The following is a 16,346-nucleotide window of genomic DNA, read 5'->3' as shown; positions in this document are numbered from 1 at the left end:
ATCTGAGATATCGAGCACTCTACGTCATAGATGATCTGGAACATCTCATTTATATATATATATATATGCCGAATAAGGTTTGCATTAACAGACCTGCATCCAACCGTGAAGACACATGAATCCATTATTAATGGGATCACCTATTTTGGAAATATTAAGCCTGGTCTCTCGGTAGAGTAATGAGGAAATAAATTTCTGATTTATTTCCTCTATGTTTAGAGCCATCAATGATAGTCATTTTGTTTGTGGGGGTGGGGGAGGGAAGGGACATTTGAAAACTATATCTTTATTAGCATAGGCCTATTTATCATAATGTCCATACATCATCGTATTATAAATTAATTATTAAATTAAGATAATTGAATAACAAAAAGTAATAACATTGTTTCTTGCAGTAGCTCAATTGATAGATGTTAAATCTAAGCCATTGATAATATGGTTAACAATCGTTATTTCCTCCGCAAAGGAGGACGTTATTCACAGGGCCCCTGTGACCATTTTCCGGGGACTAATGTTTCTCTACTGATTTAGCATCACTAGGGTATAAATAAAAAATTGAGCGGTGGAGAATCTGCAGTACATAGGCTAGTATAATATGTTATTGACTGTGACACCATGATTCGCATATACTTACCCGACTGAGCCTCAGCCTGCCAAAAGAGAACGGCGATGAGCAGCTGAGAACTGACCAAAAGTTTCATTTCTGCTAACTAATTTCCAGCAGTAGGCCTACGAAGGGCAATGCACACTGAAATAGCACTTTACAGTTAAATGCTCTTCTGAACAGTTTAATAAATAACTTGAAAACATTAATATTTATGGATGTTTTCTCCGCTTATTAATGCACAAAGCGCCATGAGCGCCGATTTGGGTGGAGGACACCGGCGCTATAGAAGTTTTCATTTATTATTATTATTACTATTTGTTCATGCAAACCGGTCTTTTCAATAACTATTATCTCTACAAGATATGTCTCCCAATGTCACTGAAGCTTTCTATTGATTATCCCACAGATATTTAGTTCCTAATGCTAATTTTGTTTAGGTTTACCCTCCAACAATTATTTATAAAAGGATATGACTAGTATTCATTCAATTCTTGCATTCCATCATGCCAGGGCCCTTACTGATGCGTTTAAATATTCAGGGGTAGTAAGATTTCCGAAAGCTTTTTCTCAACTTGATGTTGCGATTAGAAGTACCGTACTCGCGCGAATAAGTGTCCCGTTTGAATAAGCGCCCCCTCAATATTCCAATCAATCCTGGGACTGTGGATGTTGGCACGATTTGAAGTGTGGAGTGGAATCACATTCTCCTGTAGTCAACATCAAAATGAGGATATTTATTTTGGACAGATGAGAGCTCCATAGACAGACAGTATATATTTCCAACTTTCATCTTCTTACATTTGTCTATAGCCTTGTTCTACTCCTTTTCCGATAATTTGCGCCTTTAACACATTCTCATCTGAGTTTTCAAGAAAACCTTCAATGATCGTGCCATTCTGCTAATCTCAATCGGCCGAATATGGCCAACAAGCTATACCACCACCACTAATTTCATCTGCTATTCTGCTGTTATGTAGGCCTAATACTGTACTCACAACATTCTTGTCGTGACAAGCCATGCTCTCTGGACGATTAGGCCTACCGGTATCTTTTCCGCCGCATCACCATTCGTAATTTGCGGTTTCCTGATGTCCTTATATACGGTAATCGTTTTTCATTCAAAATGTGCCTCTTGAATTTAATAAGTTCTCATAAGAACCACTCGATTTTCATCTATGACCATAAGCGCTCCCTCAATTTCCACCCTGTTTTTATAAGCGCCCCGTTCGATTAAGCACACCGTTTGAATAAGTGCCCCTCAAAAAGTGCAAAAAATATTTTAAGCGCCCGGGCGCTTATTCGCGCGAGTACGGTAATCTTATTGAAGAGCCATTTATAAGTAACAGAGTTTAAAGAAAAATTTTACTGATGTTTAATATTTTTATATAGGTATTTTTTGGACCAAATTTTTATTTTTTTGTAAAAATATCGTTTTTTAGACTTTTCTTTATTTTACTTTTATTGTATTAATGTAGGCTATTTATTCTGTTTTTATATTTACGATCAAATATTCCCTCGTTTTGCTATGTAATGACGACTATATTTTGTATTGCTATTCTATTTGACGATTGTACATATGTTTTACCTTTATTCTCATGATTGTACATTACAATTGATATAATGAAGATTCGTGAATACTACATTTCGTAAATGACAATTGTACATAAATATTTATAATATAATAATTTTAATTTACAATAATATAAGTATATCATTTTTATTAATGAATTTTTAAATTTTATTTTTTAAGAATGTACACGATTATAACAATTATATATTTTTTATGTATTTATTTTTTTGCCAATTTATTGCTCAGAGATTGGTTTAATTTTCCTTGTATGACGATCCATGCAGGTTTTATTTAGTTAAATTTGTTCCCTTTTATTCTTATTTAAACGGTTTTGTGTTGCGTTGTCTTTGTTAGCAGGGTTTTGGTTTTTCAGTTAATTTTTTTTTACTTTTGCTTTTCCTCGGCACCCCTGTTCATTCTTTCTTTTATCGAAAGATTGAAAATAAACAAAAACGTATAAATAAAATAAACGTCGCAAAGTTCACACTGATGTTGTATACGTAAGCTTTTATTCACAGGTTCTTGGCTTATATAAAGATACGAAGAATAATCCTTTTGGTACGAAGAATGGGTACTTTGTATATCTATTATAAGAGAAACCTGTACTAAATTTTGCCTCCAGTTCATAATAACAAAATCCATCAGAGACAAATCCACTGTTTTTTTCCATATGTCATTTCAATCTCCCTTGATTTTGATCGATAACAACTTTGCATCTCTGTCAAAATATGTAGAGAAAAATAAAATGGATACTTGGAACTAGCTATCACCAGTTTAAGTAAAAAACTTAGATTACTAGTATCAGACTATTCATTTAGTTTAATTAATCTGTTCTTGGTCCACAGACCTTTAACTTTGTCGTGTATTATTATTGTTTATTCCGAATAAATTATATTTATATACTTAACGGAAGAAATATTCAAAGGCTTGAATGTAACAAAACACAGTCACTTTATTTGAGCTTGCGCTCTTCTTCAGGAAACACATGAAATTTATTTATTACAGATTCAACAAACCACGGTCTAAAAGGAAATCATGGGCCGAGGGTCCAACACTTAACATACTATCTATTACAATATAAAATATCAAAAATAAGTACACCATTAAATATCAATGTCAAAAAAAAAGGGAAAAAAAGTTCATCTCATATAGTTTTAGTCGTTAAAACAGGCTGTTATTATTTTTTTAAAACATTTTTTATCTTAATATATAAGCTGCTCAGGCTGTCACGAAGAGAGTTCTTGGGCCCGGCTGCTTAACATAACAGAATCTAAATAAAGAGGTTGTTCAAATGGGCACTCATATAATTTAGGATAATTAATCACGGGGTTAATAAAGGAGTTGTCATGCCAACAGAAAATCCCCCCACTCTTAAAAAAAAAAACCGGAATCGAAAACAAGGCTTCGGAAAGCTTTTTAAAAACAAGAGGATAAAGATGGTACACATTAGCCCATCGATGTCTTGAGACAAAATTTAGGCATTTAGAGGCTCTCGGCACACATTTTTATTATGAGATCTAAACGTTGAAGTTGCAGAAAATTGTGGCTCTAAGGCATTTTGCTTTTGGAACAAATGGGATCTAGGTATTTGAAATGGTGTAGATGAATGGAGAAATGTCTGCTCGGGAGCCCCTAGATAAATGAATAATTTTATACTTAGAAGAGATTAGATGCAAGTCATTATTGTTGCACCAAGTCATTATTGTTGCACCAACATACACAATTATCGATGTATTTTTGGAAACGAGTAACGTCCAAGACCGACGACCAACAGTGCACGACAGGGCACTGGCATCGGCAAACTGATCGATTGGGAAAGACATAAGGTGAGTAGTCCAACAAATACAAAAAAAAATTATAGTAATAATAGTCCGAAGACACTACTACTGATACTGATGGGTATGGGCCGTTCGAAGACAAGACTCAACTCCAGTGAAGATAACTCTATATGATATCCTAACAAGAAGAGAAAAATTAAATGTTTATGTATTGCCACATATTTCATAATTGTACATTTATAATAAAAGAATTAATTACTATGATCTACCTTAGCCAATGCACTTACAATTCTATACAATATAATAATCTTTTATTTTCAGCAATAAAACAGAATACTTAAAAAGTCAAGTAGGGCCATTTCAATTTTGTCAAATAGGTCCGTCCACTCATTATACGTTACTATTTATTTCCAGCCGTACCTTAGGATTTATCTGGTTTAATGCCTTCTCAATGCACACTATTATGTAATGAAATGTACTTGACAGTTGTTCAAATCTGTTCAACCATGAAGCCTCTGTGGTTGAATGGTTATGATGCTTTCATTGACAGCGAGAAGTCGCAGGTTCAAATTTCGTCGGAGGCATTTTATTACACAATGTATTTATTTATAGGACATTGAGAGCTATGCTACATGATGTACTATCACGTCCATTGTTTGTACAATGTATTTACATTTCTTTGAAATTGTGTAATGAAATGCCTCTGGCGGGACTCGAACCTGCGACCTCTCGCTGTCAAGGCGACCATCATAACCATTAAACCACGGAGGTTTCATGGTTGAACAGATTCAAATACCACCAGATACACTCCATTACACAATAATTACGGCTAGAAACAAAAATGAATTCTACAACTTCTATTTAGCAAGTGAATCTACTTAATTGGTGTGTAAAGATGAATGATGTTCATACGCTCCATTATTTCCTAACTGTGTTTCCATAGATTGTGGTGCAACATCAATGGATGGTAGATATACTTCATATTCCGTATTAGCATTTGGAATTTCATCATAAAGGTGATGCGTATTATCAAGCATGAGTAAGTCCATACCGGTAGATTGTGCTACAGCAGTATCACTATTGCTAGTAGTTGGCCGATAGTGTGGTACATTTATTGTTGTCATATAATTACTTATGTCTGTTAGTGGTTCCGTTTTTCTTTTAACGAAATATGATCTAAATTAAAGAAAAACAAATCAACAGAGCTTAGTTTGTTTTACTCCAGCAGATTCTGTTTACAATTTTACATATTATAACTAATATAGCATTCCCAAAACACGGTTCACCTTACATATATCATGATCAAAAAAAGTATCTCTACAGGGATCATCACATCTTGTCTTCATAAATGCTCAGAATGAAGGAGTGAATATTGATGTCTTTTATTTTACATGGCATCTTTGGTTGTTCAACTTCTATACAAATGGATTGGTTATAGACGACAAAGTAAAACTTAGAGTAACACTCAAGTATATAATGCTAATACTGTATGAGGATGAGCCAAGCCTTGTTAGTGAGGTGTGTCACCAGATGAAGTTCAAAATACATAATCAGCAAATCTTGTGAATAACTATTATCTAATTTTAGTCACAGAGTGCTACATCTAATTGATCTTATGAGCATTATAAAAACATATTAGCAACAATAACTAATTATTTAAGTTAATAAAGCCTATTGTAACTGTTAAATATTATTATTACAAAATAAGGCCTACCTGCAAAAGAAGACAAATATTGGAGACATCAACAGAATGAAGACACAGAGAATGTACACTGCTATCAGGTAATCAGTTACTGATGATGAAGCATTAATACTACCTGTATTACCTGTAAAAAGTATAAATTTAAAAAAAATCTTAACAAGGTATTGAAACATTGTCCTCATGCTTGTCAACTTATCAGCACACACACGCTAAACATAAAAAAAAAAGTGAACAAGCACATGTTGTAAAGTTTTCTGATTTTACATGCAACGTTATTTATGTATAATAATTAGGGAATTTCAAACAATAAAGTTGACGAAGTGGTTGCTATGCCGCTGGAATGTGTAGGCTTAAAACACGCTGATTCAGAAGAGTGCTAGAAATTGTTCCAAAAAGAAATTTATACAAAAAATCAAAATACTTTACATTATATGTCTCAATTCTTATATGGCTTGGTTCTACAATGCATAAGTTTGAACAACAAAAATCAACAACAATGAGTATAAGTAAACATATCATTTAAGCCAGAATTGTTTGAAGATGTGAATCATCAAATGACAATTTGTGACCACGAACAGATGAATTACGTAATGCATTTAAAAAATGTTTAAAGTGATTCATTACCTATGACCTTTATGTTGAAAGAACAGGAGGTGTTGGTGTTTCCTGAACCGTCCGTTGCAATGACTGATACAAGGTGGTTTCCAATTGCCAAGAAATCATTTTGCTTAATACTTGTTGTAATATATGGAGGCACACCGGAGTTATCTGTTGCGGCAGGAGGATTCCAGACTGCAGCAGCGGTATTGCTTGTCTTGTCTGTGAAAAATTCTGCATCTATTGGGCAAAATGTGATTATTGGCGCCTCATTATCTGCAAGAGAGAGAGAGAGACTATATAATTATGATCATGCAAAAAATAGTAAGACTCCTATACAGTCCATTTTTATTGCGCTTAAAATACTAAACAACTTGAAAAGAGAAATGTTAAACTTCAATTGACTAATTTGACACCTTAACCATGATTTTTATGTGGACGGTTATTTCTGGTGGAATGAGTGGCGGATAGAGAGAAACAAACCTTGGCCGACTAACATTGATATCCAAAATTGTCACAATGGTCTGAAAACAAAATTCGTTGTATGCAACAGTTTAATGATAATGTTAGTGGCATTCATACAGTAGTTCTTAGTCTAAGTGATATAATGACTCCGAATATTTCAGTGTAAAGTATATACTAAATCAAAAACATAAAAGATACATCCTAAATGATGTCTAAATAACCAATATACACAGTAGTAAAATATGAACACTAATCATCTTACCAAATTCACAATATGTTCCAAAATATCCCGCAGCACATGTACAGGTATAGCTGTTGATGTTATCAACACAAAATCCTCCATTTTGACATGATGTATTGTCACACATATAATCTATAATTTTGATATTGTTAATTGATTTCTCAGAAGAAATTTTATAAATTGAGTATTGTAATTATACAGAATCATCAATTGGGTACTAAACTTGGTAATTAATCAGTCATTTACTGGTACTACTTATATTTAATATTTTCTTTGCTGAATATCATCTTTGCTGAATAGTAAAACAAGATAAAAAGCAAGTGAATAACATTAGAGGTATGTTAATTTTGTTATGTACTGTTAGTTACAAAATGCAGGACAATGTAGCATGCATAACTCTTATAGTAGAAACCCTCCTTCGGGACACCCCTGTTAAGTGGACACTTCTACATGAAACGAGGGAAAATATAGCTTCCAACACTATGACTGCCAACCCCTATTATTAAAACATCGCTATTGAGAAGACGGGGACACTTTTTGAGAGTGCGACGAAAAAAAGAAAGGGACTAGGCCATGATTCGACGTTTCGACCTTTAATGGGTCATCTTCAGGAATGAGAATGCTTAGACAATGACTTATAAAATATATAAAAAATGCTACAATATGAAAATGAGCTGAATAAACAAGTCCAACAATAGTGATTATGCGAGAGGCAAAAACGATCCAGCCAAACGAACTGCTGAGTTGGCTCTGTCGGCTGTTGTGGCCAAAATATCATTTTAAAATCTGCATTTTACTTCTGATCAGCACCAAATTTAAGGAGGTCCCAGATTATGTAACAGTGGAAATGTGTGAAAATCTGAAGTAAATCAGTCTATCTATTAGGCTTTACGTTACGCACCAGGAAGGACAGAGAGAGAGTAAGAGACATATAAAAAACACACACACACACAGACGCACACTATTGCAATACCCACAACTCTCTTTCAGAGACTCGAGGGTATTACTTACAATTACTTCTAACAGCCCATTAGCTTGGCAAGGTTTTGATTTTAACTACAGGTTCATATAATTGCACCATCGTAAGTTTAATCAATTTTATCAAAGCAAGGACCTGCATGAAACATCCTGATATAAAGTTTAAAAAAATGCACAAATTATCAAAACAAGTTGAAACCCAACAAAATTACTCAAAAACTCAAAAAAAAAAAAAATTCAAAAAATTAACTATTATTTAATTCATGTTTATTTGTTCTCATATAAGTTACATATTAAAAGAAATAAAAATATTGCTGTTGAATAAAGTACACAGTGTAGACACACCTATCAATGGCTAGTTTGCAAAAGTAGAACTTACTTATTTCACAGTGAATCCCATTATATCCATTAGGACATAAGCAGACATACCCATCCACACCACCACTACATAAGCCCCCATTCAGACATGGATCACTGGAACACTTATTAATATCTGAAAAACACAATCACATGAGTTAAAAAATAAACTTCCATTCAAACAGGCACATTTACTTTTACTTCCTTCTGAAATAGAAAATTCCAACCGTTAAAAATAACCATATAAAAAAAATTGTTGGTTCACTAATTTCCAAAATGATCAAAAACACTGTTTACACTAAGAATATTCTTTTCAATTACCTTCAAAATATTGTTTTGTAATTTTGTTTTGATTTAATTTGTTTGCATTGCAAACACATATAACATTATTGCATGATAGTGGAGTAATATACTGTAAGTTAAATCAATCTTAAAGAAGATTTCTTGTTTAAAAGTTTAAACCTCTTCAAAAAATAGTGGAGCAATTTAGTTACAATGTTCATGAAATAGAAAGAGGGGGTAATAAGATTAATGTTTTGCCTTACCTGACGTCTTATTGTAATTATGCCAAATACATTATTATTATATTACTTCTGACGCCATCTGAATAGAAGACGTGGTACAGAGAGTTAACTTACTAGTTTCACAGTGACTACCATTAAATCCAGCAATGCAGGTACAAAGATAGAAATTCACTCGATCAATGCAGATTCCTCCATTTTGACAAGGGGCGCTTGCACATTCATTGATGTCTAGAACAAATACCATATTATTGCTAAAAAGGATTTAAACTATAACTATTAAATTGACAACTTATTTTCATTATTGTAAAACAAAGAACAAAAAATAGAAGATTAGCCTCAAACTCAGTTACGTTTACATACTACTTATGAATATAATGTACATTTATGTGTAATAATTATTTCATCTTGTTTTAGAATTGTATTTTATCGTTATGTAACCTAATTTCACACAGAGAATGGCTTTATAAGTTAAAACAAGAATTTTAAAGAAGCTTTCTTGCTCAAAAGGTTAAATCTCTTAAAAAACAGTGGAACAATTTAGTTATACAATGTTCATGAAATAGAAAATAAGATGAGGTAATAGGATTGATGTTTTGCCCTACCTGACATGTTATCTTAATTAATCCTCAGTAGATTATTACTTCTGATGCACATGACATCGGAATAAAAAAAAAAATGTGGTACAGAGAGTTAACTTACTAATTTCACAGTGACTACCAGTAAATCCGGCAATGCAGGTACAAAAATAGAAATTCACTCGATCACTGCAGAGGCCTCCGTTTTGACATGGGGTGCTTGCACATTCATTGATGTCTATAAACATAAAACATATACTATATTATTGCTAAAAAGTAATTACACAATAACTCTAAGTCAAGTTGAGACTTATTTTTATTATTGTAAACATACAACAAAAATATACAAGATCAGCCTCATAACTCAGGCTAATAAATGTACATCTATGTGTAATAATTATTTCATCTTGTTTTAGAATTATAAGAGTTTACGTCCGGTGTTTATTATATTTTCCCTCTCCTCGTACATGATGATTGCATGGATGAAGAAATTGTCTATATTTATTTCCTCTATAGTAGAGCAACTAATCAATTATTTTAGGATAGACACATTGGCTGATTACCATAGGCATACAGTATATGTGATGGGTTCGCAAAATGACGCTTTTTATGTTAATAGTTTTGTCAACCTTGGTAATCAAGAGTTTGAATTATTCGTTCTTTTCAGACTGGGGAACCTTTTTAAGTTGCTCAAAATAAAGCGGTCCAAAAATGCTTAGTTGGGGATGCTGCTGACTTTTAATTCTACAAACACCACGGCCACACATGGTTGGGGCTGATGTGAAAAAGAAATTAAGTTTGTATGCCTGAGAATGGCAAGCTAATATTATGTATTTGTCAACAAACAACTTCGCCATGTGGTAATAACTTCATTTTTCACTAAGTTCATTCTCTTATATATATATATATATATATATATAAATATATATAATTAAATAATGATTAAAACAGCGCTCAAATAAAGAAGCAATGATGTAAATATATCGCATCAGGCACAGCCTATCAATGAAAACTGTTTTCTATACACATCATATCTGTCAAAAATCAGCAATCTAAAGCCGGGCACTAACTGCACCCGATAGTCGTGGGCCTACGTGATTTTATAAAGAACGCAACGCGACGACGCTCGCGTAATAGATTGTTTTTAATGAGGATCTGCAGACGGCGTCGCATGGTCTAACAAGGAGCAGTGTTGGATTCGTCATGCGGCAGTTGTACGACCAGCGTGCAATGTAGTGAGTGCCATGGCTTTACAAATCAAACTGTAGATTGTTGTTTAATTTATTGCTACAAAGAAACTTACCTTCGAGACATTCGCCTGTTTTTCTATCACATGGTTGAGTCAATGAGCATGGGCATTGCAGTGTACAGAATTCACCATAGAAACCATGGTCACATGTTGTGATATTAGCGGGAACTAATAACAGTTAAGAATAATGCGAGTTTTCAGGTTTTTGTTCACATTCGCTCACTGGCTCAGTTTAAATTTTAAAATCCTGGCCTGTATCAGGCATTCATTATTGGCAAATCTTGTTGAGAAAATTGTTTCCAATAAAAACCATTAGTTATTAGTTAGCATCACAATTCCAAACAACAGATCATGAGAAAGCAGTTAAATTGTACATTTTGTCAAGCTTTAAATTTAATTCTACTGGTTCATTATTATTAACTTAAGTATAACCAAAATGTGGCATGTTTCCCCTAGAAACCTATATTTTCTTATAGTTGCTTGCTTAAAATAGTAAAAAATACAGTATTGGCCTATGAGATTATTGTTCAATGCAGACATATCGTTAAGCTTACAGTCAATACATTCTCCGGTTGTCCGGTTGCAAGATTGTCTGAATTCACATTGACATTGGAATTCACAGCTTTCGCCAAAATCACCAACTGTGCATACAGCGTCAGGACCAGGATCTATCATACCAAGTGGAATCGAGTTTTAGATATTTAAGATATAAGTATAATTAATTTAACTTTATAAATACAAAGATAAATAGTATAAAAGTTTTATTAGTAGTCATATGTAAGTGTAATAATTACATTTAAATGAAGATAAAACTACTGTAGCTGACTACAAACTGAATTACAATACAAACTGACTGAAATACGAATGTGATTCCCTACCACGTCAAAGATGAAGAAATTGCAAAAAAAATTGGAAGATTATTTAGAAAACAAAACGAGTATGTACTGGTACGGGCATTTATAATGCGCCTCTTCCTTGCAGTTATAAAGCGCAGTTCCTTTCCCTGCTCATTGGGTCCACATGCTAAGTGTTGCTGCTGGTAATCAGCGCAGGAGCAAGTAACCCCACCAGGTTCCCAATATACTCTTCACCAGGTTCCCATATATACTCTTATGTGAAGACTATACTATGCTATATATTAATCGACAGTGAGTGTTAGTTGAATATATTCGTTAAAACGTTACATCTTTAAAACAGATCGAACCTTTGCAAGTGTCGCCAACGAATCCGTCCGTGCATTGAGATCCAACCTCGCATCCATAAAAATAGTTACAATCGTAATCACTGCAATGGCACTGAAGATCACAGTCTGGTCCGTACTGGCCAGGTTCGCACACTTAAATAAGCAACAAAACTATTAAAAATTCAGTCTATGATATTTGAAATTTTTCTGACACAAGGTACTTGCCTTTATAGAAGTCTTACATTTTCCACATTGTCAAAACATCTCATAGAATATTACATTCCATTTTCTTTCAATTGAACGTATTTCTACAACTGAATGCTGAATGCGAGACTGTAAATACATTATAGTAAGCCCTCCAAGTTACAACTGCTCATACGGTAACGGTGCTTATTCATATTAAAATCAATAAATCATTTAATGCCAACACAACAAAAAAAAAAAAATTTATAAAATAATGCCACAGAATAGATATATAAAACTAGATTCGGAATTCATAATAGACGAATTTGGTGATACGCTGGGACTGATGATAGTTATTTTGGTGATTTTTTAATGACTGAACATGAAGGAGACTTTTGGTATCAGAATAAAAAAAAGGCATTTAACAAGACATGGAAATTTGTTAATACAATGTCAGTATGTCGACTCAAAAGTGTACGAATTCGTATATTTGATGCGCATGTACCATATGGCATTGTTTTTGCACTAATGGCTGAGAGAGAATGGAACTGTGAATTCAGTGTCAGGAAATCATGATATGCAAAAAAACCTAATTTTCAATTTCAAAAAGTGCTGTGCGCGTGAAAATGTGCATACGCCATGACGCGTGCGGACGGCATTGCACACAAAGTTGAACCTTGATATGTAGTACACTTGTGTCTTTCGGGTTGTAATCCACCCTGCTGCCGTTTGTTGGGTTCGTTATGTAGTGAACATGTAAAATGAGGGTTTAAGTAATGTTAATAAAGTTGAACTATTAGAAATCTTCGCCGCTGGTAGCGTGTCACATAATAACCACCATGTAATCAAAAGAATATTGAGGAAACCGATTTATACAAATTTTTTCATTGATAATATGCCTGATCTTGTGGACGTAAGTTGCCGTTAGAGTCAAACGCATACCCATTTACCCATTTTATGTTGTGTTAGGACCCAATTCCAGCCTGCGTCTGCCATGGGTCTTCAATATATGAAGAATATTATTATGTTTTCGTCACTAAGGACGAGTTAGGTGATCCGCCGGACATCGACCCCAGAAGTGTACTGAAAATGACCTGAAATGTGCTTTAAATTACTGTATTTAAAAAGTCATATTTGATTATAGTTTGCGCACGCATCTTCCCGTGTGCGTACGTGTGCGTTAAAGTTTTCATTATTCTAAATATCACCTTTTAGATGCAGTAATTTAAAGCACGTTTCAAGTCATTTTCAGCACACTTCTGGGTCAAGTCGGGCGGATCACCTAACTCGTGACGAGTTCAAATCTAGTCTTTTTCTTATTCTTCTTTCTTTCTCCCCATTTCTGTTCGCACGATATCTCAAAATTGCCGCGAGCTACGCACATGCCAACTTCAACGAACATTTGGCTTCATCTGAAATAGTCATAACAAGATTTTTAAGGTTGCCAGTCACGCGTGACGTCATCTACGCACAATTTTGATACCTCACGTTCGTAGTAACGATAAGAATTTTCCCTTCATATGGACCATATAATCAGTCTGATAGCGTCGAAATACAGTCTGCGCCCTCTGTTGGTCTGTCCAATATATTATTTCTCAATAATTGAAGATGGAGAGGTCCAAAAATCATTCATTTTGACCATGATGACATCATCAAAATGAAAATGAAGAACATAATTCCGAAAGAGAATTGTCTCAGCTATAACTTGCTCGGAAGATGAGAATCAATTGACTAACAATAAGAAAGATACGCTTAAATAAATATGTTAATAAATGAAGAAATTAAAGGAAAAAGTTTTTTTTAATTCAGATGGCAAAATGATGACGTCACAATTTTTGATCAGCCAGTATGATCTATAAAATCATATCTACAACTCATGTGCTTTCAGAATATGTAATAAAAAATGGGTGTTACCGATCATTCTAAGGAGCTATAACTGATTGAAAATATGTATGATTTTGAGCACTTAAATTTTCGACGCACGCGTACGCGCATGTTATGAAGCGTGCACAGAAAATTTGCGCGCATTACATTCATACTTGACTTGAAGTTTTATGCCAATTGAATATGATTTAAAAATGTCAATTATTTATGATGATATAGGCGATTTCAATGATTTGAGGAAAGAAAGATGAATGGTCAGAAAAAAAAATTATGTAAAAAATGATGACGTCATCAAAATGTAAAAAGCTGTGACATTTATGAAAGAGAATTGTCTCAGTTAGAATCTTCCTCGAAGTTTGGAGAAAATCAAACACAGATAAGGAAGATACGCTCAAATGCGCAATCGATAATATCCAGTTTGTTGAATTCAGATGGCAATATGATGAGGTCATAATGTCCGATCAGCCATCAGTGGTGGCGCCAGAGGGGGCTGGGGGCTATAGCCCTCCCGTCGGGGAAGCATAGCCCCCCCGTCGGGGAAGACGATAAATTTTGTCGGGGAACAAACAAATAAAAAAAAATATTTACATGTAATATTCGTTTAGCCACCATATCGTTTGTGTTAACTTTTCATCACAACAACAACCACAATAACAATAATAATAATAATAATAATAATAATTCAAATAGACTAATTAAAAATAATTTGCGTTCTGTTATTACAAATGCTAATTTAGATAGCCTCATGATGGTTGGAATACATCGTGATAGGTGAAGCAACCTTGACCATGACAACGTGGTTGACAGATTTCATGCAAAAATTTCCAAAATATACAATTTCACTTTCAAGAATGAGGATTTGAAAATAAATTAGATGGTTACATTGCATACTCTTTGTTTCTTGCTTTATTCAATATGTTTTGGTTTTGGAAGCTGATGTCAACATTAGAAAGCATAGCCTACATGAAGTCATATTATAGTAACTCGATGCCTCAAATAAGTAATAAAAATTCGCCATAATTCATTAAATATCCGTGGCTTCGCCCCCTGGACCCCCCACCGGGGCCCTGGGCGGCCCCCAGCCAAGTGAGACTCGATTCGCTCCACTAGCCCGCCCCGTAGGGGCCTTTAGACCCTCCGTCGGGCAGGTCCTGGCGCAGCCACTGTCAGCCATTATGACCTATAAAATCATATCTACAACTTATGTGCTTTCAGAATATATAGTAAAAATTGGGAGCTATAACCGATTGAAAATAGGCATGATTTTGGCCTATTTCCGCTCTAAGTCAACAAAAACGCGCACATGGATTCGTATCTTTTCTGCGCGCGTACAGCATTGCTATTGACCCTAAATGACCGAAAAAGATTGGAAATTTGTGAATACAGTGTCAGGAACCTAAAACATGTAAAAAAAAAATGATAATTCCAGCTTCTGTACATGCGCAGGACGAAAAATTACGAAATGCTCAAAATGACCAAAACATGCTTTAATCTAAGTCAAAAAGTGATTTTGAGCATTTTAAAATTTTGACGCACGCGTACGCACATACTTTCCTGCGGATGCGCGGACGGTAATGGTGCAGGAAGTTGACACTTGATGTGAAGTATACTTGTGTCAAGTTTCATTGAAAAATACCCGTTAGTAAAGAAGTTATGGTCAATGATAGAATTTCACAAAATGGCGCGTAGATGACATCACGTAACTGTGACGTCATCCACAAAGTCAGGTGCACAACTTCAGATGTAGATCTATATGCTACGTTAGCAGCAAAGATCAAGCATGTGCCGTTTTTTGAGAAAATCGACCAACAAAAAAGGGTGGGAAAGAATAAAAAAAGAAATAAATAAATAAAGAAAAATCTGAACGAAAACAAAGGTGATACGCTCGGAAGCGTATCACCAAAAAACCCCAAAATTATGTCTAATAATTATACCAATACATCTTACTTTGGTCACAGTTTGGACCCATCCAGCCAGATGCACAAACACATCCCAATGGGTCAGGGTAACAAAATCTAACTCCGCTACAGTTGCCAGTCGGTTCACTACTGCATGTTTTACTGCATGTGAGTCCGAAAGCGTTATCTTGTTCAGGGCAAGCTGCAACATAAAAAAAAAACCTTTTCTTATTAATAACCATCAGAATATACAGTTTCACTCTAATTTATTTAAAATATATTTGAACTAATCAACTTAAAAAACAATGCATAAATGACGAGTCAAACCTACCTGTTTCACATTGGTCTCCAATGAATCCAGGGGGACACACGCATGTGCAAGTGTCAGCTGAACAAATGCCGCCATTGTAGCAAATAGGACAATAATCAATACATGCTGGACGACCACACAAGCCGCTCGGGCAGCCTAAAGATATATGTCATATTGTTAAGCCCATTAATACATAAGTTACAATAGCTCTAAAATACACAGGCCCTATCCACAAAGTATATTGG

The 16,346-nt window shown here is 34.4% G+C and overlaps 2 protein-coding genes across 2 annotated transcripts in view; both read right to left on the bottom strand.

Annotated features, from left to right (window-relative positions):
• The window catches only part of LOC117100297 (coagulation factor IX-like), a 5,465-nt gene extending 4,709 nt beyond the window's left edge, over positions 1 to 756 (bottom strand). The window contains exon 1 of the mRNA XM_033239946.1: positions 635 to 756. Coding sequence (XP_033095837.1) covers positions 635 to 701 — 67 coding nt within the window. The 5' untranslated portion in view covers positions 702 to 756. The remainder of the gene's footprint in view (positions 1 to 634) is intronic.
• Positions 757 to 2,657: 1,901 nt separating this feature from the next.
• Positions 2,658 to 16,346, bottom strand: part of LOC117100296 (fibropellin-1-like) — a 40,810-nt gene continuing 27,121 nt past the window's right edge. The window contains exons 13-24 of the mRNA XM_033239945.1: positions 16,123 to 16,247; positions 15,841 to 15,993; positions 11,848 to 11,979; positions 11,198 to 11,311; positions 10,698 to 10,811; positions 9,519 to 9,632; positions 8,934 to 9,047; positions 8,318 to 8,431; positions 6,982 to 7,092; positions 6,282 to 6,530; positions 5,670 to 5,781; positions 2,658 to 5,131 (exon numbers count right to left, since the gene is read on the bottom strand). Of these exons, the coding sequence (XP_033095836.1) occupies positions 4,834 to 5,131; positions 5,670 to 5,781; positions 6,282 to 6,530; positions 6,982 to 7,092; positions 8,318 to 8,431; positions 8,934 to 9,047; positions 9,519 to 9,632; positions 10,698 to 10,811; positions 11,198 to 11,311; positions 11,848 to 11,979; positions 15,841 to 15,993; positions 16,123 to 16,247 (1,750 nt within the window). The 3' untranslated portion in view covers positions 2,658 to 4,833. The remainder of the gene's footprint in view (positions 5,132 to 5,669; positions 5,782 to 6,281; positions 6,531 to 6,981; positions 7,093 to 8,317; positions 8,432 to 8,933; positions 9,048 to 9,518; positions 9,633 to 10,697; positions 10,812 to 11,197; positions 11,312 to 11,847; positions 11,980 to 15,840; positions 15,994 to 16,122; positions 16,248 to 16,346) is intronic.

The sequence above is a fragment of the Anneissia japonica genome, unplaced genomic scaffold, assembly GCF_011630105.1.
Source record: "Anneissia japonica isolate Jap-2015-1 unplaced genomic scaffold, ASM1163010v1 scaffold557_len159069_cov99, whole genome shotgun sequence".
Classification (NCBI taxonomy): domain Eukaryota; kingdom Metazoa; phylum Echinodermata; class Crinoidea; order Comatulida; family Comatulidae; genus Anneissia; species Anneissia japonica.
The sequence above is the reverse complement of the archived record's forward strand: the minus strand, read 5'-3'. Positions and strand labels throughout refer to the sequence as shown.